The 23,804-nt window shown below is 46.5% G+C and overlaps 1 protein-coding gene across 2 annotated transcripts in view; it reads left to right on the forward strand.

Annotated features, from left to right (window-relative positions):
- LDLRAD3 (low density lipoprotein receptor class A domain containing 3) overlaps nt 1-23,804 on the forward strand; it is a 498,268-nt gene that overhangs the window by 196,941 nt on the left and 277,523 nt on the right. For both annotated transcript variants that reach the window (XM_078684328.1, XM_078684330.1), the window contains one exon: nt 5,886-6,032. In XM_078684328.1, coding sequence (XP_078540454.1) covers nt 5,886-6,032 — 147 coding nt within the window. The remainder of the gene's footprint in view (nt 1-5,885; nt 6,033-23,804) is intronic.

Genomic DNA, 23,804 nt, shown 5'->3' on the forward strand with positions numbered 1-23,804 from the left:
CTTCATAATTTCACGCCTTATTGTGGTAGCAGTGGAACATCGTCTTCTTCTGGCGCTAACCTCAGGTGACCACCCCAACCCTATATCATACTGATGCCGCTCCCCTTCCTTCTTACTTGAGATACCCTCTCTTTCATTTGTTTACACTATAGTGCATGATGGGATATCGCAGACTCACAACCCCGCCTCTTTGTGACTAGGACACTCCTCTGCTGCTCTCTGAGGCGTGACTTTCGTACTAGGACTGTGAAATGTGTCTTTCTTTGCGGCCTGTAAGGAAGATACCACGTTTACTCCAACGGACAATGTTCGACGCTGTTCTTAAGTCTGGGGGGGGGGGTAACTTGAAAATCTTTATTTTCTGGTCTTCTCTTATTTGCACTTATTCATTTTTTAGTCTGATGACGTTATGGCTTTATGGATTGTGTTAACCTTAGAAGTTAAGTCTAAAGGTTGGAACTGGGAAAACTGGTGAAATTTCGATGAATTTTCGTTGGAGAGTCTCCAACGAAAAATACCACTCTCGACAGTGGGCGGCTAGCCAGGTGAGCTGATTTTTTGTTGTTGCAGCTACAGTTATGGCCTCATGAATACGTGTCTTAGGCAACAGTGCAGCACAGGTATAGGTACAGCGAATGTATTGTGTGTACATTCGCTGGTATGCAGTAGTAGTGAGGTAGGGCGGGATTATGCATTGATTGTCAATGTGCTGTTCATTAGTGTGAAACTGTTAACATCTACCCACCAATTACTAGTAAAAGGTTAACCCACCAACAGGGCTTGCACTAATCTTCCAGTCATTAGCTAGGCAACAGACTGCTCCTAGAGAAGGGTAGGGTGAAATGGTAAGACATGGACAGAATCTGTTTTGTGACTGTGTTTGCATTGCAGTCAGTGGGCAGCGTTTACAAAAGAAGTGTGTAATTCTATAGCCTTATAGTCTGCCGCAGCGGGCTATACTGCCTTTTAAAGGCCGGCTCCATAATTAAAGGCCCGAGCTGAAGGCGAGGGCCTTTAAAAAGGGAGTGGGACTTTAATAGCCGGTATAGCCCAGCTATGAAGGGCTATAAGGCTATTAGAATATTCTGCCCCTAGAGGGCAGAATGTTCAAACAAATAAAACAGAGGCCTCTCAGAGCCCAAGGGGATTTAAACCCCATCGGGCTCCGAGAGGCGTTTGTAAAACAACATTGAAATGTTGCTCTGTGGGCTTTTACCGACCCGTAGAAGCTTGGAGACTCCATTGTATTCAATGGAGTGCTCCACATTCCAATGTTCTACATATCTATACAGCCAACAAGAAGCTATAGCAGTGGGAATAAATGGTGCCGCCCTGTCGGGTTGCAAAGTCTCAATGGCCTATCAGAAGCTCTCAGATCTGGGATCCACTCCAGAGTACAGGAGGCCAATCTAGTGAAACCATGAGTTAAGGGCTCCAATGGGTTGGCAAATATGGACCACTTCCCATCTACAGATCCCTTAATATCGCAGTCTGATTTGAGGCAGTAAAGAGCCACACACGAAGGCTAGTGAAAATGGTGTAAGACAGGTTAGTAATCCACTCTGAAAAAAAACTGAGGTTCAACCCAGTCCGTGAAGGGATCTAATTCACGAAAAGGTAGTCTGTGCTTCACTACAAGAAAAAAAATACAAGCATTCGCAAAGCCAGCAGGTCACGCCTTATGAATTGGTTGTCTTGGCAAATGATATGAAGCATTATCAAAGAGCAGTTTTTGATGCTGTTGTGTAGCATCGTCCAAAATCACTGTGGCTTTACAGCATGACGAACTAATTAAAAAAAAAACTTTTTTATATGGCCAGGCTAGCACTTTGTAGGTGCATGCCCCCTTTAAATGACCTGCTCGCTTTTTTTTTTATTTTAGAGACAAATCGGATCAGTAACTAATAAGTAAAAAAAATGCAAAAAAGTATTTTTATGTTTTTTTGCGGGCAGGGGGAGCAGAAACACAGGTGGGTATGTAGGCGGTAGCGACATGAGCGGCAGAAGCAACGCAGGGGTGCAGGTGGGGGTAGCAGCATGGGGTAGAATCTACACGGGTCTGAGGGCAGAGCAACATGTGAGAAGAGGAGCCGCAGCAACATGGGGCACGGGTTGAGGTAGCAACACAGGTGTGCTGGTGGGAGACTCAAACTGGTGAAAGAACTATGTGAAGATAACAGGGAGAACATACATGGGTGAGAAGGCAGTAGAGGAGAAGTACGTGGGTCGGAGAAACAAACACTGAGTGCGGCAGAGGAGGGAAGAGTAGGACATGAGGGAGACATTGGTAAAATACATGAACTCTCAGAAGGTGATTAAATAAAAAGAAAACAGCACCTAGAAGAACATAGTATTGTGTCCATGCTCCAGGGGTACGCAGCTATTGCACATGCAGGTAAGAGCGGTAGGGCCGGCTGAGGGGGGGTGGCGGTGGATTTCGACCGATGACGACAAGGGAAAAATAAATAAATAATGTTTACTCGTCGTCGTCTGTCGAAATCCCCACCTCCCCTCCAACCCTGCCACACTGCTCTTACCTGCATAGACCGCGGACGGGGGTATGACACCCATTGTATGAGGATGGAAAGTTCACATAGGTAACAAATTAGAAGCATACAAATGAGACTGACAATGTAGATAACCAATGGTCAACATTGGGCGGGCGCTAGGCCCACTGTAAGATAATATGTCTCACAAAAGCACATGCGTTGTGTTAGATTGGACCTGAACGTGATTGTGGAAAAACTATCCATTAAAAAATATAGCAAAGAGGGTATGTGCCTGGGGAGACACAAGCAGAAGAAACAGGGTGGACAAACAAGATTTACAAGGAAAAAAATTGAATAAAATGGAAGCAAACAAGAATGGCAATACATGTAGCCAATCGTTAGCCTTGGATTGGGTCAAAGCCAGCTGGTTACCCACACCTAGGGACTGAGAAACGATAGCTTGTATTGGCGTGCCACTAGTTAACCATCGCGAGTCCTGGCTGGGGCTCAGTGCATACCAGCTAGGTGGCAGCTTCGTGGCACCTCAGACGACCATGGTTTTTTAAACTACAGTTCGATATCTACCTGGGACTTGTGATTTTGCATGTAACACTGTGGGCACAAAACTCAGCATGCAGCTTGCTGTTGACTAGGATTGAGGAGATGTTCAGGAGGACAAGCTTTAACACAGACATGACAGGGGTGGCTCTAGGCTCATGGCGGCCCTGGGCAGGGAGCAAAGGTAGGGGGCCCCGGAAGAGGGGGTCCGGGCGGGGTGGAGCGCAGAGGCCAGTGAAGATAGGGGGGAGGGGGTCAGGGTGTTTGGAAGTGGAACAGAACCGGAGGCCGCCAAATCCCTGCCAGGGGCCGCCATGCAAATATGTATCCATCCTCAGAGGATTATTATATTAAGGATATATATTGGCGTGGTGGCCCCTGGGGTTTGGTGGCCCTGTGCAGGTGCACAGCTTGCACATGCCTAAGGCCACCCCTGGACATGACATGTGTAGTTGTGTTTTCTTCAATAGCTGCCGGAAGAATGTAAACAAAAGCAAGTGACCACGGTGGAAGGATGACCCTAATTCAGGCATGTTTTCATCCTCAGCACATGCCATGCTCTTGAAAATTCTGAATTTGCACCAGAGATGTTAACAAATTGTTGGTAGGGTTTCAGACGAGAAAGCATGTAGTCAACACCTAAATCCCGGCTGGACCTGGATCACTCGAACAATTTGCGTGATCCTGAGCAGATCACTTTACTGCCCTTGATGGCCTCATTAAAATGACAGTCATTTGAGAAGGGAATCTGTAATGAGTCCAAAGAGAGGTGAACGTTGAACCCACCATTTTCCAGATTTTTCCTGTGATATCATTTATTATGCTAATTATTCCTCATAAGAAATTCCAATCCTTAAGATCTCTGCAAGGATGTTGAAGGAAACAAGTTACACACCTCGCACTCTTCTGATGTCTTCTAGGGCCCCAATACAATTAGCCAAGTAGTACAGGTAGTTACGAGTTTTGATACCTGTAATGGGCAATAACATGCCAGGGGTGTGGAATTTAATTAAATATCTGCTTGTCCTTGGGATAGGTTACTCCATAAATCTAATTGCCCTTTAAAAAAATGTGCTACTCCCTTTGGTGCCTACACAGTGCAGCAACTAATTATGGTGCAATCTCAATATATTAGAGCTCGGATAAGAGCCTTTCTGATTATGCCAGGGCTCATACTATAGTAGGCTTTGAATTTTTGCAGTTTCTTTATTTTACCACCTTTCTGCAGATCTACATACTGGGACTGGAGTTAGTATTAAGCAATAGTTCCATGGTGGGAATGCCCTTTTGGTCTGTGTAGACTGACTAAATGACATGTCTTGGGGGTCTTAGCCAACTGTTCTCTATTTTTTTCTGATACTGAGAAAGATTGTACATTTACTACTGACAATGGCAGAAGTAACCTTTGTCCAGGGTTGGGAAATAAGTGGTTGGAGGGAAAGTGAACTTGTAAAAGCCCGACAGATTTTCGTATGAGCAAATCTACACCTGCAGATTTGCTCGTGCTAAAAAGCAGTTCACTAATATTTTCTAGTAGTATGATTTCCTGACCTACTTCTGTAAATTCTTGTGAATTTAAGACAGCCCTAAATCTGTGCAAGGACATATACCATGCTTGCAATTTTGTGACTTTCTTTAAGAATTGGGCCATCTCTAATTAGGTCTGGAGTTAACCAACACACTTTGTTTTTATTAACAATCCATCAAGTGGCTACTGCTGTCCCAAGGAGCATATCGGCACACATAAAGTAGTTTTGTTCAGTGCCAGGGACTACTGTGGCAATGTGTGGTTGTTGATCCCAAAAACATTATTGCTTTTGCCAATGTTTGTTATAATGGTGAGGCCCTGGCAGCTCCTACAAAGTTTTACAAAAACCATTTAACACCAGACATGCATTGACAAAAGCAAAAAGCTGACCGCTATATCCGACCTAATAGGTTTGCCTGTTTGTTTATTTTCATGTTTTTCATTATCTTCTGAAACTGGTTGCATTGTTTCCAATTACAAATATTTGTTGGAAATACTAACCTGCATCAACACATCTTACTAAATGATGCTTCAAGGAAATGTTACCTTCAATTTCACAGTAGTTTAGCAAAACATTTTTTCTTCCAAGGTGCATTTTATTTTTAACATCTAATTTTTAAAGCAAAGCATCAATCTTGCTTTTAAGCTTCTGCAGATATTTTCTTCTAATTAGAGAGCATTCTGGGAGTATTGTATGTAGCCTCATATTGTTAAACTTTGTGTACGCATGTGCACATTTTTACACTGGATCCACTGTAGTGCAGTCCGAGCTTGCAACACTTCCTTAGAGCGCTCACCGTACGAAGAAAGGCTTTGTATTGATGCACCATAAAAACAAGTTCGAACAACATGTGACCTTGGACAAGGCCCTCCCCTGACCCATGATGTGATGCTGTAAACTGGAAGCCAAAGGAAAGGGTTTGTGTTGCAGGGAGTTGGAGTTACTTGTCCCAAAGACAAAATAAACATGAAAACGTGTTGTCCACAAACCCAAACTTCCTTGGAGTCAGGCTACAGAATCCCAAACCACTTATATGCTGAGATAATTGAAACTGCTTGGATTTGTGCAGGTTTCCCCCCAATTCCAGCCCACTTTCCTGATATATTTTGTCTTGATTTTTGCAGGTCGGTGTGTAAACTGTACTATAGCACTGCTTGTAATGGGACCCTTGGTGTTGAACTACTTGGATGCTTTTTGTCTTTAGAACTGTATGACTGCTAACAGCATTAGTGCCGTTTAAAAGGACTTTGTCACGTCATGTGTACCTGTTGGGAAGAAGAATTACTAATTTTTTCTCCTCTGTCCGCAGAGAGTCAGCTGCTGCCCGGGAACAACTTTACCACCGAATGCAACATACCCGGAAACTTCATGTGTGGCAATGGCCGATGCATCCCCGGGGCCTGGCAGTGTGATGGGCTGCCTGACTGCTTCGACGAGAGCGACGAGCACAAATGCCGTAAGTTTGTCGTCTATAGTGGATCCCACAGGAGTAACCTGTACACCCAGTAGAGGCTTGGGGAAACTTTGGATCAAGCAACAGTGTCCCAAAGGGAAGCATTGAGAAAGTAACATGAATACATCCTTACTATACTGAGAAACCATGTATTGTGTAACCAAGTAAATTATTTCAGAAATTAACAGTGGATACAGATTTTAATTAACTATTCAAAATGGTGGTTTATTTTTTTTTTATAGCTGATGCTATTCCCGAGATTCAGTATGTGAAGCGTTTCCCAGTGCTTCTCTATGAGTCAGTCAGCCATTTTTAATAGTTAATTAAAATCTGTATCCACTTCTATATTTTCGGCACTAGTCACTTTAACATTACATTTCCACATGTCCTACATTTAAATCCTTCTGCACTTGACTCTCAGTGGTCTCCATGGTTGGTGGGAAAGTGTGAATACAGGTCAGTGAACACGACTCATAACTCAGAGTGCACAAATCAGTGGCAAATACCTATTTATAATATATAATAAAAAGAAGCATTTTATTAATAGCTCTACGCATTCAATACAGTGTTACTACATATATAGACAATAACACAAGTCCCCTTGAGGTCAGGGCTCTAGTTTTTTGCCAAAAAATCCCTGTCTCACCCGCTCTTCATAATGTGGCAGGGGTTATTCCCCATTCGCCTGCACGGTAATTTTTGTGCCCCCCCAACAGGGGGTGGGTGGTTATTTGCTCTCAGCTGGGATCCCGGTGATGTAGCGATTTATCCATGACGTCCTCCTTAGTACATAGGGGCAAACCAAGTTCAATTCTTGATGCTTCGGGGGGAGGGGGGGGGCAAGCTGCTCTCAGGCGACAGCCCAATCCTTGCACCAGCTTGGGTATCGACAGCCCCTTCAGTGTTACAAGGTTGCCGTAACATTACCGGGCAAGGTGCTGGCCCTCACCACACTGTAGTCTGTACTACTACGGCCCCCCGTGGCTTACAGGGTTGCCGCTAGGCTCCCCCCAGGCTTTGGCCCTTCGTATCTGGCACAACGTACACAGCAGCCCCTCCTGGTATATGGGGTCACTGCAGTCAGTGCTGCACAAGCTTCCTTTGTCCCATATGGCGCTTCACTCACAGCTATCTTCATGGCAGTCCACTCCTGGTGTATGGGGGGTCGCTGACTGGATGCTGAGTGCAGGCAACGACACAATGTTTGCAGCAGCCATCTTCTCACACCTTGCACCTGGAGTCCACTTGGCTGGGCTCCCCACTGGATCTTGCTCCCTTCCACTCTCTCCTGTTCCTCACAGGGCACACTGGTCTTGGGGAGCAGGCAGGCGCTGGTGCTCAGGACTCCATGGCAGGTGAACTTGGTTTCTGTGAGTGATGTCCCCATACCCAGCAGGGAGACTAGCGGGCCTTGGCCTCAAGTCCTGGTCACAGACAACAGTCTTGCAGTACTTCTCCTCCTCACACAGCTCATCTAGCTGCTTGGCAGATGACACATTTCTGGGGTCTCAAACACCCCTTCTTATAGTCCAATTCCAGACAAATGTGATGTAGGATCTGGGCTTTTGAAGTCTTATGTTGTGGTTCTGCTTCTTTCGAAGTGCACACTTTTCTTCTCTCTTCCTATTCAAAAGAACGGCTGTCTGTTGCAGTAGGAGAGACGCCAAAGCCGATAGTCCCACAACACAGGCCATTGGAGTGTCTAGAGTTCACACCTGGATGTCAGCCACAGTGATATGTGCATCCAAAAGTATATCCTGGGTACCCAGTCCTACTCTTTATGATTACCGTATCTACCGCAGCTCCTGAGATGTGTCCTTACCGCTTTACTTGTGATTTGTGACTGAATCTAAGATTTCCCCCTTTGAAGTGTACAGGAGGAATTTCTCTCTCTCTCTATCTATCTCTCCCTTCTTCAGTGTGCTCCACCCTGCTGACAGGAATGTAGCAATACATAAATCTCTCTAGAAGATTCCTCTGTTCCTCATGTGTTCACCAGGGTGGCCTGGATTTCCCAATAAGGAATCCAGGGTACTCCATATAATGTACCATTGCAGGCCCATTCACACTCAATGTATATACACAGCACACATATTGTCCACTACTGTCACCTCTTTTTATTGTACCTTCCCAGGCACACATACAGTCAGCACACACATTCACCTTGTGCACACTGCTCAGTACTGTATCTTTTCTGTATTGTCATGGTGTTTTAGATACAAATATACGCATTGCTAGTACACACATTCCTTATGAACGCACTGCCCAATACTTCACCCTTCATGTTTTGTACTTCTCGCAAGTACATGTACATCCATCACATGCTTTCACAGCGTACACACTGCACAGCTCTACATCTTCCAAGTAATGTACTCCGCTTGCGTAGATACAGACAGCACATGCACTCCCCATGTATGCACTGCACCGGCCCTGTACTGTACCCTTCCCAGACACACATACATCCAACACAGAGTTACCACTCCTGCCCTGCACAGCATTTTACATCTCACTTATGTAGGCCAAGGGAGAGTGAATCCCAAAGAATTAAAAAAGGTCAGTGAGCCTGTAGGCCTCACTCAAGTGACACAAGTTGAAAAAGGCCTGTCCACTCTACTGATCACAAAAATTGATAGATTCTAAGAAAACCGGCCTGGGAACGGTGTGCGTGATACAGCAAAAATCCACTGTGATCGACACTGGGTCGCATGCCATGTGCATGCACCTAATATACATACGGTTTCAATTGTGCCGTACTGTGTATTTTGGACACTAGGCTATTGCGCCATCGTCTTTGCCAGGGAGTGGGGGTCTGTAGTCAAACCTTCGTCAAGGCCATCCTTCGCTTACTCTCCTAATCGATTCTCTGGAGACAGCATCTGGCAGCTCCCCAGTGTTTCCTTATTAGAGGATATGGAGGAGTGGTACCATTGGGATTAGATTCCCTAAAGGTCCTGAAGAAGAGCCAATAGGGGAATGGCTCGAAACATGTTGACTGATCATTTCTGAAGAGAACAAACTCATTATAGTCCATACCTTCAGTCACAATCCCTGATTTTTACTTTACCGGCTAGGGGCGGGAATAAAAGGATTGTCCTACTAATCAGATATTTTTAACTTAATTTTCCACTCCCTCCCACCTCACTATCTTTATCATTTAATACATCAATAAGAGCTCCTGCGTAACTGTTAAGTCGTAGCACTCCTCAGTCTGTGGAGAACTGGGATGTACCCCAATGTTGAAGCATGTCACCAAGGGGCAACCCTGGTGGGTGAGGGGTCTCTAGGGAAAATGTTTTTTTCCTACTGAACGATCACAGTGGATTTGCGCTGTATCCCACGCTCCATTCTCCGGAAAGGTTTTCTTTGAATCCTTCGATTTTTGTGATAAACGTATCTGCATGGAGAATAAACGTAGCCTCTACCTCACGCTCCCTCATGTTTTTGTTTACTCTTTACTAGATCACTACACAGTATGCTGCCACCACCGCACTTGTACTGCTTTATTCTTGGTGAAGGCAGTAGCTGCAGTCCATGAGAAAGGCCAAAGTCATGTCGCACACACATTATCTGTATTTGCCTGTGACAACCAAAATCAGCATTAGGGATCCAGACACCGGTACTGTTGGGCACTGAGGGCAGGGATACATGTCCGTACCCATGCATACATTTTCAACCCAGCAGGGTGACTTATTAATGATGTTGTTTTTACCAGCAAAAAAAGGTTTATTTTGACAGATCGCAGAACATGTTTGGCTCTGTTACAGTCAGGTTACAGTGGAAGGCCTGAGACCGTGTGTGCACTGCCACTGTAGTGGACGCCACAATAGGTGATGCGGTCCTCTACCAGGCCCTGGGTACAGTATGGGGCATACACTAGGGACTTACAGACAAATTAAACAAACCAATTAGAAGTATAATAATTTAACAATGTTTAAAACGGGAGCGCAGGCACTTTACTACAGGTTAGTCTGGTAAAGTGTACAGTTCTAAAGCTAGCAAAAATAGGGGGTCCAGCAAGAGGCAAAAAATCTGGAGTGACCACATAGAAAAGGTGGATTTCCTACACGTACCTTAAGCTGAAATAGTGCCAGCTGCTCGCCTAGCTTTTATGGCAAATTCAGCTCTCATTTTGAACCATACCTCACCTGTGCATACGTTTCTGTGTCTGGACTCTTGATTGATAGGGTCAGTAAAGGGTCAGAGATTTTTTCCCAGCTTCGATCATAGCTTGTCCCAGTCAATGAACACAAACACAGATGAAAATTCTAGGAAAGCAGCATATAGGCATATTTATACTGTTTTGAATATTTCTACACCAGGTGTTCTGTGATGAAGGCCTGTTCGCTGTTGGATAGGCCAACTCTAAATCCGCCTTGATATATTGCAGATGCCTTCATCTACTCTTTAGTAAATATTTTTCAAGTTTATGCTGGAGAAATTATTTCCCGGTGTAAACCTTCAGGGCTGCATGATTTTGGATCTGCCCTCTGGACTTTCTTACAATCACAACTGTGATGAGACTGTGATGAGACCACGAAGAAGCAGGCATCAATGCAGTGACGAAAGAGTGTCTACAAGTTTTGTTTGGGAATTATTTGAGCACCCAGTTTGGAAGGAGATAGGTTCCTGTGGGTTTCTCAATTTCCAGGCGCGAGACTGTCTTCTTGATCTGGCTGAGAGACCATCAGTTTTTGATGACCGTTTTGTGGTCCTTCCTGGGAGAGGGTTCCAAGTGGTGCAAGTCTGCGTTTCTTTTTGCCTGACTCAAGTATGTTTTTGAAAGTGAGTTTTGGGCGATCTGATGGGTTAGTTGCCTGGTCCGTGTTTGTGTCACTCAAGGATTCTGACGCAGGATTGTTTTGAAAGACATATTGAAAGTGGTTGAACCATAAGGTTTTGGAAAGTTTTGATACAAGAACGACAACCTCTCTGAAAATGCACAGTGCACCATTTCAAGAAGTGTCGTGTGTCCTTAGCGGCTACTGTGTGCTGGAGTTCTTTCCATTTCTTAAGGTAGAATTCTGTTTTCTTTTTTCTATCAAGATCATATGTTGTTCTCTTATATTTTATCCCTTGACTTGACTTCTGTCACCTTCTCAGTTGTGACTTCTGTAGAGCCCATTCTCCATCAAAGCAGTGGATTGTGGGGTGTGGCTTTGAAGTGTGCTTGGCTCAATGGGATTTATACTTCTAGGTTATTTGATGTCCATAGAACAAAGATTTATGCTGTCCCATGTATCTTTTTGTAAAGTCTCCTTAAACAGGGCATACTACTCATCTTTACTTGCCCTAGATACAAAGGAGTGGTTGTATTCATACTCATTGGGAGATAATTATCTAATCATTCTGATTTCTGGTTGGTTCGTCCGCTTCTCTAGAGCTTCCGTATTGGTACTTCTCCATTTTAGTCGCAGTAGTCCTCCGATTTCATAGAATCGCCCTTGGGCGGGGTACACTGGCGGCCATATTGGCTGCGACCGCAGTTAGAATAGGAAGTTAGCCAGGGTGAGTAAGAGTGAATATGGAAGTGGTCGGCGTACAAAGTTAAAGGTTGGGTTGATCTGAAGTTTATGAAAAGAAGGCCGAAGAAGACGGCTCCCTGGGCAAAAATAGAACAATTAACCATGGGCATGAGAGACTGGTATTATTAATTTTCAGTATATACTGACTTTATGAACACCGTTATTGTGCTCATCTGAAAATTACAAATACAGCGCCGCCATGTGGTGGGCTGTCACTAGTGCTGGTGCTGGCAATTGGGTATCGGTACCAAGCACTGAAAACCACTGGCAGAAATTAAGCATGAGTACCAGGGGCGTAACACAGGCCCCCCCCTCAGCACAGTACTCAGGCTTGATAGATCCGGATTAATTCCGGAGCGGGGGCCCCTCTGTGTACCTGGGGCCAACTTTCTTTATGCCACTGACTTACCCTACATTATGGCTGGTGAGATCTAGTCTTTATGATTATCAGACATGGCTATGACATTAATACTAAAATACAATGAATGAGACAGCCAGATTATGCAAATTGACATACTGGATGTCAAGGTAGAGTTAAAAGTGTTAATTCATCAGTGAAAGCCTCTGGAGTGAACACATTTCAACACCCTCAGTATTACTCAGATGTTGGAATTCTTTGCACCTTCTTTTCAGTGATGGAGATGGGTAGATGTAAAGAATGTCTGTATCGGCAGGATAAACTACAACTGGGAGCAAAACGCTAGAGGTCGGCTCTGATTGAACATGGAATTCTCTATAGATGAATTGAGGGTGTGTTATGTTACTTTACAGTGAATGCAGGCAGCCGCCTTTGTGCGCCACCAGAAATAGCCACCAGGGGGCATCAGTTTGCAAAAAATAGCCTAAAAAATGTCCTAGTTGATGGAGAAATTCAGTGGTGAAACATCTGGCATCATTTTGCCAGGGCTCTGAAAAATACTGTCACAGGAGCCCCCTGGATAGCGAGAAGCATTTGTTAACTTCATGCGCGAATATAATTTGGGGAATAAATGTTTTTAATTCTATTTTTTAGGCAGACTATTCAGCAAATCGTTAATAAAACGCGTGATTCTGCCTTTGCTTAATTAGAACTTATTGTTTTCTTAGCATATGTATTGGTGTGTGGGTGATGGTGTGGCCGTGGCTGCATTTCATATTAGGAGCCCGCGATACCCTGGATGGTGGGAGGGGCTGGGGAAGAGTCAGTCGCATGACTTGATATTTCAGTTGCCTCCTCCGCTGCATTTCCACCCTCAGAGGAATTCGTTTTAAGTCTTCTGTCTTTTTGGATGTATTTTTAAACCCCAAGGCATTCTTTTGGCAGGCACAGTCTCTTCCAGTGTCCCACGGGCCTGCCTCCCTCTGGGAGCGGGGTTCAGGCTGTCACCCTCCCTGCTGCTCCAGCGCCATCTTCAGAGGGGCTCCCCACGGTGACTCCAGCTCCACTCCCACGCGAGCTGGGAGGGTGGGAGCAGCTTCTGCACGTTGATAAGATTACAGAGGCATTAAAGAAATCCCTCTTTCCGGCTTCCTTCAGGGGGAGGTCAGCCGTCCCTCCCCACCCACGAGGCCTGCGAATATTCTCTGTAGGCTTTTTCGTGTTAAAGAAACAGTATTTTAAAGGACGTCTCTGCTCGGTGCTCTGCTTCTAATGGGCGGATGCTGACACTTCTCTGAGGGTATTCATTTTAATAGGAGAGTACCCTTCACATCTCGGTAGCATACAGGTACTCTGGGATAGTGAGTATGTGAGAAAACGCCATTGACCAATCAGATTTCATTTTTTTTTTAATTTGTTGAGTTTGTGTAGCCAGTTTCACAGCACTCAACAAATGAAAATGCGGAAATTCCCTTTTTAATCCCCTCCCCATTTATGGTCTACACAGGCTTGATGGATTTACATTGCTCTAAAGAAAATTGCCATATCCTTTAATACCTTGACTTAGGATGAGTTTTTACATTGATCAGGTTTCCACCAATACCATTTAACGAAAGCAGATTGAACATATGTGATAGTACAGAGACTAGAAGGCCAACACATTTTTTGTTCTGAAGAAGTTCAAGAGGACGAAACGCGTTGGCTAAGGTTTTACTTGTTGTGAAGAAGAGATCACGAATAAAGAAAAGTGAAAACACACCTGCTGAATTGATGTTGTTCTTAATCATGTGATGTTATTTGAGATGTTACTATAAGGAGTGCTGGAACAAATTGTTGTTTCACAAACATAACTTGAGTTTGTTTTCATTGGATGTGGACATTCATCTCCGGTGAAATGGTACAGTGCGGCAGTTTGTAAAATGTGGCCTGTTTGTGGCTGGTAAAGTGACCCAAATCAGCATTACTATATCACTTCTCCTGTCGGTTACTGTGAAGACGGAGTTGTGTGAAAGTAATACATAGATACTAGCAGGCGGTTGGCTGACTCATGGCTTTGGGCTCCCATGGTTAATTTTTTCTTTTGAGTACTAAACAATGTTGTTTGTGTATTCGTGTGTAGTATTTAGTTGTGAACAAGAGTTTCTGTCCAGGCATGCTGGAAGGGATGTGTGTGGTGCACGAGGCAGTCTGGGTGACACAGAGTGGCTGAGGCACGCTGGACATTGACAGCCGTGAAAGTTTCATCATGTGCTTCGTTGGTAAACTGTGGGTAAGTTCATGTTGTGGCCTCTGGGGGAAGATATTAAGGTGTCCTGAGCCTGTTACAGCCTACTTGTAACATATATGTTGCTTAAATACATTACAATACAGATCAGACTACTACTATTTGTGTGTGGCCTTCAGGGACCAGGGACTGTGGTTTGGTTGAGGCTGGAGGAGTGGCTCTGCTGCCTAGTAGATGTGCTGGTCCGTGTGGGCTGTGTTGGAGAAATCATTGCCTACAACACTGTCTCACGTGTATCTGCAGAAAGGGGCAATCCCTACACACGAAACGCGCCGTGACACAACCCTCATCACCAGCCGAATGTACTACGGCAGCGCCCCATATGTAGGAATCCGCAGTCCTCTTACAGAGACTTCAGACCATACAGAACCCGACAAACCCCCATCACACCCCACCTCGGGCAGCTCCACTGGCTCCCGGTACAGAAGAGATGCTAATTTGTGCTGATGACCCACGCACACAAGGCTCTGCACAACCAAGAACCTGCCTACATAAATCACCGCCTGAACTTCCACCAACCGTTGAGAAGACTACACTCTGCCTCCCTTTCACTTGCCCATAATCCCCGTATCTACTTAAGCAGAAGTGGAGGACGCTCCTTCTCCCTCATCGCAGCTAAGACCTGGATCAGCCTCCCCACGCACCTCTGGACCATCCCCTCACTCCCGAAATTGCAAAGGGCCCTCAAGACCTGGCTGTTCGAGGGAGCCTCCGGGACCGGCAAGCGCCTGGATACCCTATCAGGTTTTTAGCCGTGCTTTATAAATCCTGATTGAGTCAAAGCAGTGAGGTCAGAGTTACTTCACAGTATATTGAGGGCACAATTCCCAAAGTAGTATCTGCATGCTTAGCGCACAGACAAGTAGACTTTTTACGAGTGTAAAACTCAGGTTTATAAAAGGTACTTTGACATTGGCACAAGTATTTATCCAGAGATAGTTTTGTGTGAGTACCTCTACGGTCAAAAACAAGTAGTTGAGGGTACAGGGCAAGACTGAACAATTCATGTTCCAAGGTAGGACTAAGCAATGATTATCCCCAGAATTAGTGGGGATAAGGCAAATAGGTATTCTCTACATGGAAATGTAATTTCCTGCGGAGAAGTAAATAAAAAAGGCAACTGAGCTTGCAAAAATGCCTTGCACTAGCAAGGCCTTTTTGCAAGCTCAGTTGCCCATACGGATGCCTTTCGCATGCAGACGCACAGGCATTCGCGTATTTTCCAGGCGTACTACTGGAAACCGTGAAATATTTCAAGGAGTTCTAGGCCCTTACCCCCAGATTCATCAATGTCCCGTTTTGCGAGTCCTTAATAGCGATTATTAAGGAATCGCTATTAAAGACTCGCAAAACGGGATTCATGTAGAAATCGCAATATTATTTGCGATTTCTACTGCTTCCTTATTTGCAATTAGCAACTTGCTAATCGCAAATAAGGAATGACTCCCCATTCATTCATATGGGCCTAAATGCCCATAGGAATGAATGGGGAGTCATTCCTTATTCGCGATTAGCAATTTGCTAATCGCAAATAAAGAAGCGATTTCAAGGGTGCCAGGGGTGTCCAAAGGACACCCTGTAGCACCCCTGAAATGAAAATGTAGACTGATGTTGCGCACACACATGTCCCAAGAACATGTGTGTGTGTAACATACAACTTAGAAAAATGCACTAAAGTGCATTTTTCTAAGTTTTCACTATTTACCACGAAGTTACACTTCGCGTTAAATAGCGGCCCCATATTGCGAATTCGCAATTTCAAAAAGGTTCATGAAGAGCATTTAAAGAATCTCTAATTGAGATTCCTTAAATGCTATTCTTCGCAATATAGCGATTTATAGTATAGCGATTTTTGCATTTGGGATGATGAATCCCAAATGCAAAAATTGCGCTCGCAAAGGGTCAGATTCTCAGAATCTGGCCCTTTGCGAGCCGATTTAAAGTATGATGAATCTGGCCGTTAGAGTCTGGGGGTTTGTAAAACCACCATTCGTATTCCTTAAGGAGGCCGCAGGGGGCGCTGTAAGCCTGCCCTTCATAGTCAGTGCCGTCTTTTGCCCCCTGTAGGCGCACATAGCGGGTACTTTCTCTAGATTCGATCTAGTGAGTCTGCGCATCGTGGGAGAGAGCCTGTTTGTGCGGTAACACTATCAGGTGAAGGAATATGTGCATACATGTCATTAGGGGTCAAAGGTCGCCTCCCTCCGGGTCTTCGTGACAGCTCAGACAGGACCAGGCCACGACACCCCTAACTCTCCAGCTGCCAGCGAATGAGGACCCGCATTGGCGGGGAGGGCAGTAAATTAACCCCATGCTGCCCGCAGACAGTCCGGCATCTCTCACTGTCTGACCCCCAGTTGGTGCGTCTGTTGTTGTTCTTCCCGTTTGGGGTCAGTTCTGGGCTTTCCCAGGACAGTCTGGCAATGGAGGCTCGTGGCAGTCGGGAATCAGCTCGAACTGAGAGGTGGGGTCCGGAGATCGGTGGTACTAGCTAGCTCACTGGCACGTATTTTATCATCATTGGAAGGTTAAAATGCTGAGCCACCTCCCCTCAATGCAGACTTTTTCCATGCATGTTACAGAACGGTGCTACATCACGAGTAGGTGTTAAAACCCCCAGAACTCCCCCCTGTAAGAATTGCTGGTAACTCTCGTCAACGAGGCACTTGTAAAGAGGGACAGGCCCCCAGCTCTTTCTACCCTGACACTACAAAGGGAGAGATTTACAAATATTCTAGAAAAGCACAAATCCCAACACATGTTAAACTTCCACCTGCGATGTTCATACATTTCACCATTTCACCCCTGGGAGTACACATGGAAATGTATGCCGTTCGTATGATTCCCTGCATGCTTACACTGTTCTAGACTTACCTTCTGCTAGGATAGCCGGCCTGCAGGCGTAAAACTTGCGCATAGGCTACTTTCATTTTCTTTTTTTAATCTATCTTGCAAACATGTTTTCATGTGGAGAAATCCCTTCCCATACAACCCAGAAAATATGGGAACATTTGATGTTGATGATAACTTTTTATATAGCGCTTCATACACCCCTTCCACTATTTTAAGTCACAGAGCTTATTATCACCCAGTCTAATGCTACTCGTTATCTGCCCGCAAAGTGATGGAAGGCTCGATCAGGCAATTAGGATTTATAAAGCGCGGCCAATCACCCAATAGGGTATCCAGTTGCTTTCAGGCCCAAAGGCTTATTCGAAGAAACCAGCTCTTGAGGCTCATTTGGAATTCCGGATGTTCGGTGATGGTCCGGAGGTGCGTGGGGAGGCTGCTTCAGGTCTTTGCTGCAATGTGGGAGTAGGAGCGTCCTCCACTTCTACTTTGGTAGATGTGGGGAGTATGGGCAAGTGAAAAGGAGGCGGGGTGTAGTCTTCTTGGTGGTTGCTTCAGGCTGTGGTTCACGTAGGCAGGTCCATGGTTGTGGAGAGCCTTTTGTGCGTGGGTCAGCTTCTTGAATTATCTCTTCTGTACGGGGAGCCAGTGGAGCTGCTTGAGGTGGTGTGTGATATGGGTTAGTCGGGGAAGGTCAAGTATGAGTCTGGCTATGGCGTTCTGTATGGTCTGCAGTCTCTGTAGGAGGTGTGCGGGGATTTCTACGTAGAGAGCCTTGCCCTAGTCCATCCAGTCAGCGATACTTGTCGCACATCTGTGGAAGCTGGTACTGGTGGTGGTGTGGTCTTCGGTGAGGGAGAGAATGAGTTGGGTGTTGTATGTGTAGGAAATGTTGAGACCGTGGCATCTGACAATGTTGGCAATCGGGGTCATGTATGCGTTGAGGATCATGGGCTGAGGGATGAACCCTTGGGGACAGAGCAATCTATATCCTTGGTTCAGAGGTGAAAGGTGGGAGGGGATCCATTTGAGTGCAACCCCTTGGATGCTGATGTGGTGGTACCTTTCGATCAGTATGTGGTGCAATACGTTGTCGTAGGCTGCTGATAGGTTGAGGAGGATTAGAGCTGCTGTTTCTCCTCAGTCAAGGAGGATTTGGATGTCATCTGTGGCTGCGATCAGGGCAGTCCTGGTACTACGATTGTTGAGGTAGCTGGATTGGGAGGCATTGAGTAGCCGTTTCTGCTCCGGATATGTCATGAGTTGATTGCTCATAATCTTTTCCAGTACTTTCACTGGGAGTGGGAGCAATGCTTGTAGATTTTGAGTCTGCTGAGGTTGGTGGAGGTTTTTTTACATAGTGGCCTGATTTTGGTGTGTTTCCAGGCATCAGGAAATGTTGCAGTGGTGATGGAGGTGTTGAGCAGAGTGGTAAGTCCCTAGATGATTCTTTGATTTCCGAGAGTGAAGATGTGGTACGGACATGGGTCTGTGGGAGATTCCGAGTGAATCGACTTCATGGTAGAGTTTGTGTTCTAGGTGGAAAGGAGCTCTAGGTGGTCAGACTGTGGTACGTGTTGGTTGCGGTGGTGGTGCAACTGTCGAGAAAGTCCATAGGTGTGGGTTGGGGTACAAAGTTCTTGTATATGGTTGCAATCTTGTCATGGAAAAAGTAATCGAGGTTGTAGCACAGCTCCTGTGAGGATGTGATATTGTTTTCTCTGGCAGCCGGGTTAGAGAATTTCAGAATGATGTTGGAAAGTTTCCTAATGTTGTTGCCGCTGGTTTCGATGTGTGCTGCTTTGGTTGTCTTCTTTGTTGCCCTCAGCAGGCAGTGGTAGAGGTTGGGGGAGGTCTTAGAAGGCTTCCCTGTCAGAATTGTCTTTGCTGGTGTGCCATCTCCTCTACAGCTGCTTGCTGTCTTGATTCACTGTTCCGAAATTCATGTTTGTACCAGCGGGCCTTTTTGGAGGATTTCTTCTGAATGTTGCTCTTGATGGATACAATGCTGTCAGCGCAGTTGGTAATCCAACCATTGACGTTCTTTACTCCCTGTTCAAGGGTGGTGGCGTTAGCAGGGTGGGAGGTGTTCAGGGCATCTGTTAGAAATGGGATTTTTGGTAGGCTAGGGCGTGGACCAAAGCCAGGCAAAAACCACCACTCTAGTCGGGATAAGGGAGTTACACGTCTAAAATAACCCCTGCTCACCCCCTTGGTAGCTTGACACTAGTGACAGGCTAATCTTAGAGGCAGTGTGTAAAGAATTTGCACATAACCAACAATAAGACATTGTGCGCACCACAAAAGGACACCACACCAGTTTAGAAAAATATCCAATATTTTTATATAATTAAAACAAGACCAAAAACAATGAAATCCCACAATACTATACTTAAAAGTTCACAGTTCAAAAATATAAATATATTGATTAAAAAGAGTTCCTTGTGTGGATAGCTTCGTCCGGGCTTCCACGGCATCGTGAGCACACAAATCCAAAAACAGTTCTGGCTGACCGCGAGGTCGCAGGCCAACTACGGTGTCGGGAAGACCTGCAGACAGTACCTTTCGGAGATGCAGGGTGATGGGGCCCTTGAAGTCACTCGCGTTGCAGGTCGAGCTCCTTTCTGATGGGATCCGGAGCTCTGGCGCCCACAGGCGTCGGGTGCTGTGGTGTGAAGCGCAGCGGTGCGGCGTGCCTTGCCCCCAGGTCGCGGTGCAAGCAGCGGCTCGGTGGCGGCGTCAGATGTCGTTGTCCGTGAGACCAGGGTCGCGGTGCAAGGTGGAGACGGTGCTTGTCACGGTGCTAGCAGGTCACGGTGCAAGCAGCGGCACTGTTGCTGAAACGCTGTTGTCGACTGACGAACAGGAGTCGATGCCACCGGGGTCGGTCGGCCAAGCTTGCTGTGCGGGATGAGGGCGGTGCGTCGTGTGACTTACAAGCGGTTCCCTAGTACCACGGTGCAAGCAGCGGCGTCTATTTCGGCAGGAAGTGGCGGCACCAGGAAGGCCACGGCGTCGTCTTGTAGCGAGGTGGTGCAGAGTGCAAGCCCACAGGTCACGGTGATGGCATCAGCAGGCGTTTTCGGTGAGACCAGGGTCGAGGTGCGTCGTGTCGGCGGAGCCCTCTGCAGTGCCAAAGCTTCGGCGTGTAGCAAGGCTGTGCAGAGTGCGGTGCCCACAAGTCGCGGTGCGAGCAGCGGCTCGGTGATGGCGTCATCAGGCGTTGTCGGAGAGACCAGGGTCGCAGTGTGGCATTGTGGCGGTGCCCTCTGTGGTGCCTTCAGGACACGGGTTCGGCAGGGTCATCGTAGACGTCGTCGAGTGGCTTTCTTCAGATTGCAGCACATAACACAGTCCCCAGTGCTGTGGGTCGAAGAACCTGAAGTCTTCTGCTGTTTCTGAAACTTCGTGAACAGGGGGCAAACTCTACCTCCAGCCCTTGGAGTGTCTCACCAATTCGGTTGCAGAAAATCCAGTCCAGGCCTTTCACTGCCCAAGACAGAAGCAGCCACTGCAGGTCAGCCTAGCAAAGCTCACAGCAAAGCAGTCGTTCCTTTTAGCAGCTTCCCCGGCTCTTCTACTATGCATTCTGTTTGATCCAGATGAGTTCTAAAGTTCAGGGGTCTGGGACCCAGTATTTATACACAAAAATCCTTTAATCTTCCAGGCAGAGGGTGTCGGTGTCCGGCCAGAACCAGTTGGGCCTTCTCTGGCGTGAATTCCTGGCAGGAGGTGGAGACGTCTTTGTCAGAGGCAGGCCAGGCCCTTTGAGGTGCAAGGGTATCTCCTCCCTCTACCCCCCCATCGCAACCCAGGTTTGTTTAGCCCTTTCCTGACCTACATAGACTATTGGGAGCCACCCTACTTCCTAGCCATCTGTCGTTCAACAACCAGAAAGGCAATCCACATTCCAGCCGAGGCACACGGGATGACAAGAGCAAAATAATACCCACTTTCTAAAAGTGGCCTCTTTGAACTCAGAATGCAAAGAGCACCCTCGCTAAAGGCTGCGTCTTTAGACGCTGAGTTCAGGCATACCAAACTTTATTCACTTATACCTATTTCGAGCTACGTACGTGGGTGGCACAATTCGTGCTGCAGGCCCATGAGTAGCGGTTGACTCACAAGCCGCGGCACCTGCAGTGCCCTTTACTGGGGACTGACAAGTAAGTCACACATCCAACCATAACACAATTTACCACAGGAGCACCAGTGCTTTACCGCTAAAAGCGCACAGACACGTTATACCAGCAAAAACAGAGTGAAAACCGGGAGGGCAGAAAGCAAAAACTTGGGGAAACACGACTAAAGATGTCAAGTCTAACAGCATCTGACTAGCAGTCTCTGAAATTTTGTTTCACCTTCGGTGGGGGTGGGGGTGGCGGTGCGGGAGCTGGATATGCCGAAATGGACGATGGAGTGAGGTCCATGTGTGTTCTGTGACATAATTTTATGTGACGCAGTTGCTGGAGGTGTAGTTGTGGTCTAGCGTGTGTCCTGCGATGTGTGTTTGGGGTTGCGGAAAATCTTTCTCAATGCTGTGTCAAGGCTGTTTCTGCCTTACTGGGATTTGTGACCTTCCCATTAGTTGAATTGTCTGGTCATTGGGGCATTATGCCAGTATATTTACCCAAATTGCTCTTCTAGTACGGCCTTTCTTAGGATTATCAATGTTGATCAGATTTGGTTCTTGGCAAAATCTATATTACACTGGAGAAATTTACGAAAGACCACATTTTTGCATTTCGTTGATTTGTGTAATTTTTACTGGCGGGAGACTCATTGTGCAGGAATTGTTTTACAAATAGATTCTTGTCGAACCGATCTCCTGTCAGAATCTTCTATGAGTTGTTTACGCAATGTAAGTCTACTAGTGAAAAAAGTCACAAAGACACTAACAAACCACATTTGTTGTGAGTGTGTGTGCTGGCGTCGGGGCTGTTCTCATTCCTATAGTCTTGTGCCTGACTGTGAGTGAGTGCGCAGGCTTCAGTGCTGTTCTCCCTCCTGTAGTCCTGTGCTTGACTGTGGGTGTGTGTGCTGGCATCAGGGCTGTTCTAAGTCTGTGGGTGTGTGTGCAGGTGTCGGTGCTTTGCTCTGTCCTGTAGTCCTGTGCCTGACTGTGGGTGTGTGCACTGGCGTCAGGGCTGTTCTCAGTCCTGCAGTCCTATGCCTGACTGTGGATGTGTGCGCAGGCTTCAGTGCTGTTCTCCGTCCTGTACCTGACTGTGGTTGAGTGTGCGGTGTCAGTGCTGTTCTCAGCCCTGTTGTGCTGTACCTGACTGTGGGTGCATTTGCAGGTGTCAGAGCTGTTCTTAGTCCTGTAGTCCTGTGCCTGACCTGTTGCGTGCGTCAGTGTCAGTCATTTTCTCACGCCTGTGCCCTGTGATGCCACCCATGTTCTGTGTCTCTATGCCAGGTGCGCCAAGTGGTTGGAGCTGGGTAGGTACATGAGCCCCATGCTCTTCACATCCAGCTCCTGGTGGAGCTGGGGGCCCTGTTGTATCTTGTAACAACAATAAAAGTATCATCCCGCCTCCACCCTAAATCCAGTCTCCAGTGGGCACTTCATGTCCATGGTATGATCTCTGGTGGCTCATTGAATAAATGCATCCTCAGCTGGTATCTGTGGGTCTCCTCGGTCACAGGTGTGAATGTCAACATTTCCACACTGCCTCTGGCTCTTCTCAGGTTGAAAATAGGTGTAACATTTGGTAGAGTAATACTAAAGAGACAATATATGCCATTGGTGCCAATGCTAAGTCTTTACGGAATGCCAGTAGACTAACATGACTTGTAGTGCAGTTTTGTCTGCAAAAGACTCCTGTGCCCAAGGTCTAAATGGCAGTGCAGCAGTGAGCTACCAGATCGAAAGCTGAATCATGTTATATTTAGGGGCTGTATTACAATAAGTGCCCAGGGGTTTACGCCCACTTTGCGCGCCCCCGTGCTCACTGTGGTATTATAGAAGGGGGCACATACGCCTGTGCGTCCCCTTCTATAATACTGATAGCGCTGGCGCACTTAAAGCACCAGTGCTAGCAACAGAGGGTTTTCCCTCATTTGTAAAGGGCCGTGCCCTAGGCACATGAGGGAATCCCTTTGACTCTGCCTACAACATAATAGGGCGCATTGTGATTCTTTGCGCCCGGCGCACCTTTTAAAAGGTGCGCCAGGCGTTTATTAATCAGGGCGCAAGTCGGGGATACATGCGGGTGGACGGCGTCCACCCACTATTTTCACAGGGTCGACGCGGTCCCCCCTGCCAAGAAGTTGGTCCCCACTGAAAAATATGCTGAATTCGTCCCGGTGTAATTTCCAAACACCTGGACACTTTCAGCAGTGCCTGCAGGTTGTCTGCTTTTGATCCGCAACAACGTGCATGCGGGCATGGGGCTTTCTTAGTTCAGACTCCTGCTGGGCCCATTACAGAGGCTGAATCAGAGAGGTCATCTGGCCTCCTTTTGTTTGAGTCTGCCGGCTGGGAGCAGTCAGGAGCCTCACACCTAGAAGCAAATGCAGCAGAGGGGAAACAAAGGCTCTCACCTTGTTAGCACTTCACACATATTTGAGAGAGGCAGCTTTTCACTGTGTTCAGGAGATATGCATGCCCTGTAAGAATGTCAGATGTGTTGGTCTATCTCAGTAGTTAAACAAAATAAATAGCATTTATATAGTGCTTACTACCCCTGAGGAGGCGATGTAATATTTTAAATGTAACTATTTTTTCTTGTAAAGCACTATGGGTAGTGCTGGTTTAT

The sequence above is a fragment of the Lissotriton helveticus genome, chromosome 3_2 (assembly GCF_964261635.1).
Source record: "Lissotriton helveticus chromosome 3_2, aLisHel1.1, whole genome shotgun sequence".
NCBI classification, from domain to species: domain Eukaryota; kingdom Metazoa; phylum Chordata; class Amphibia; order Caudata; family Salamandridae; genus Lissotriton; species Lissotriton helveticus.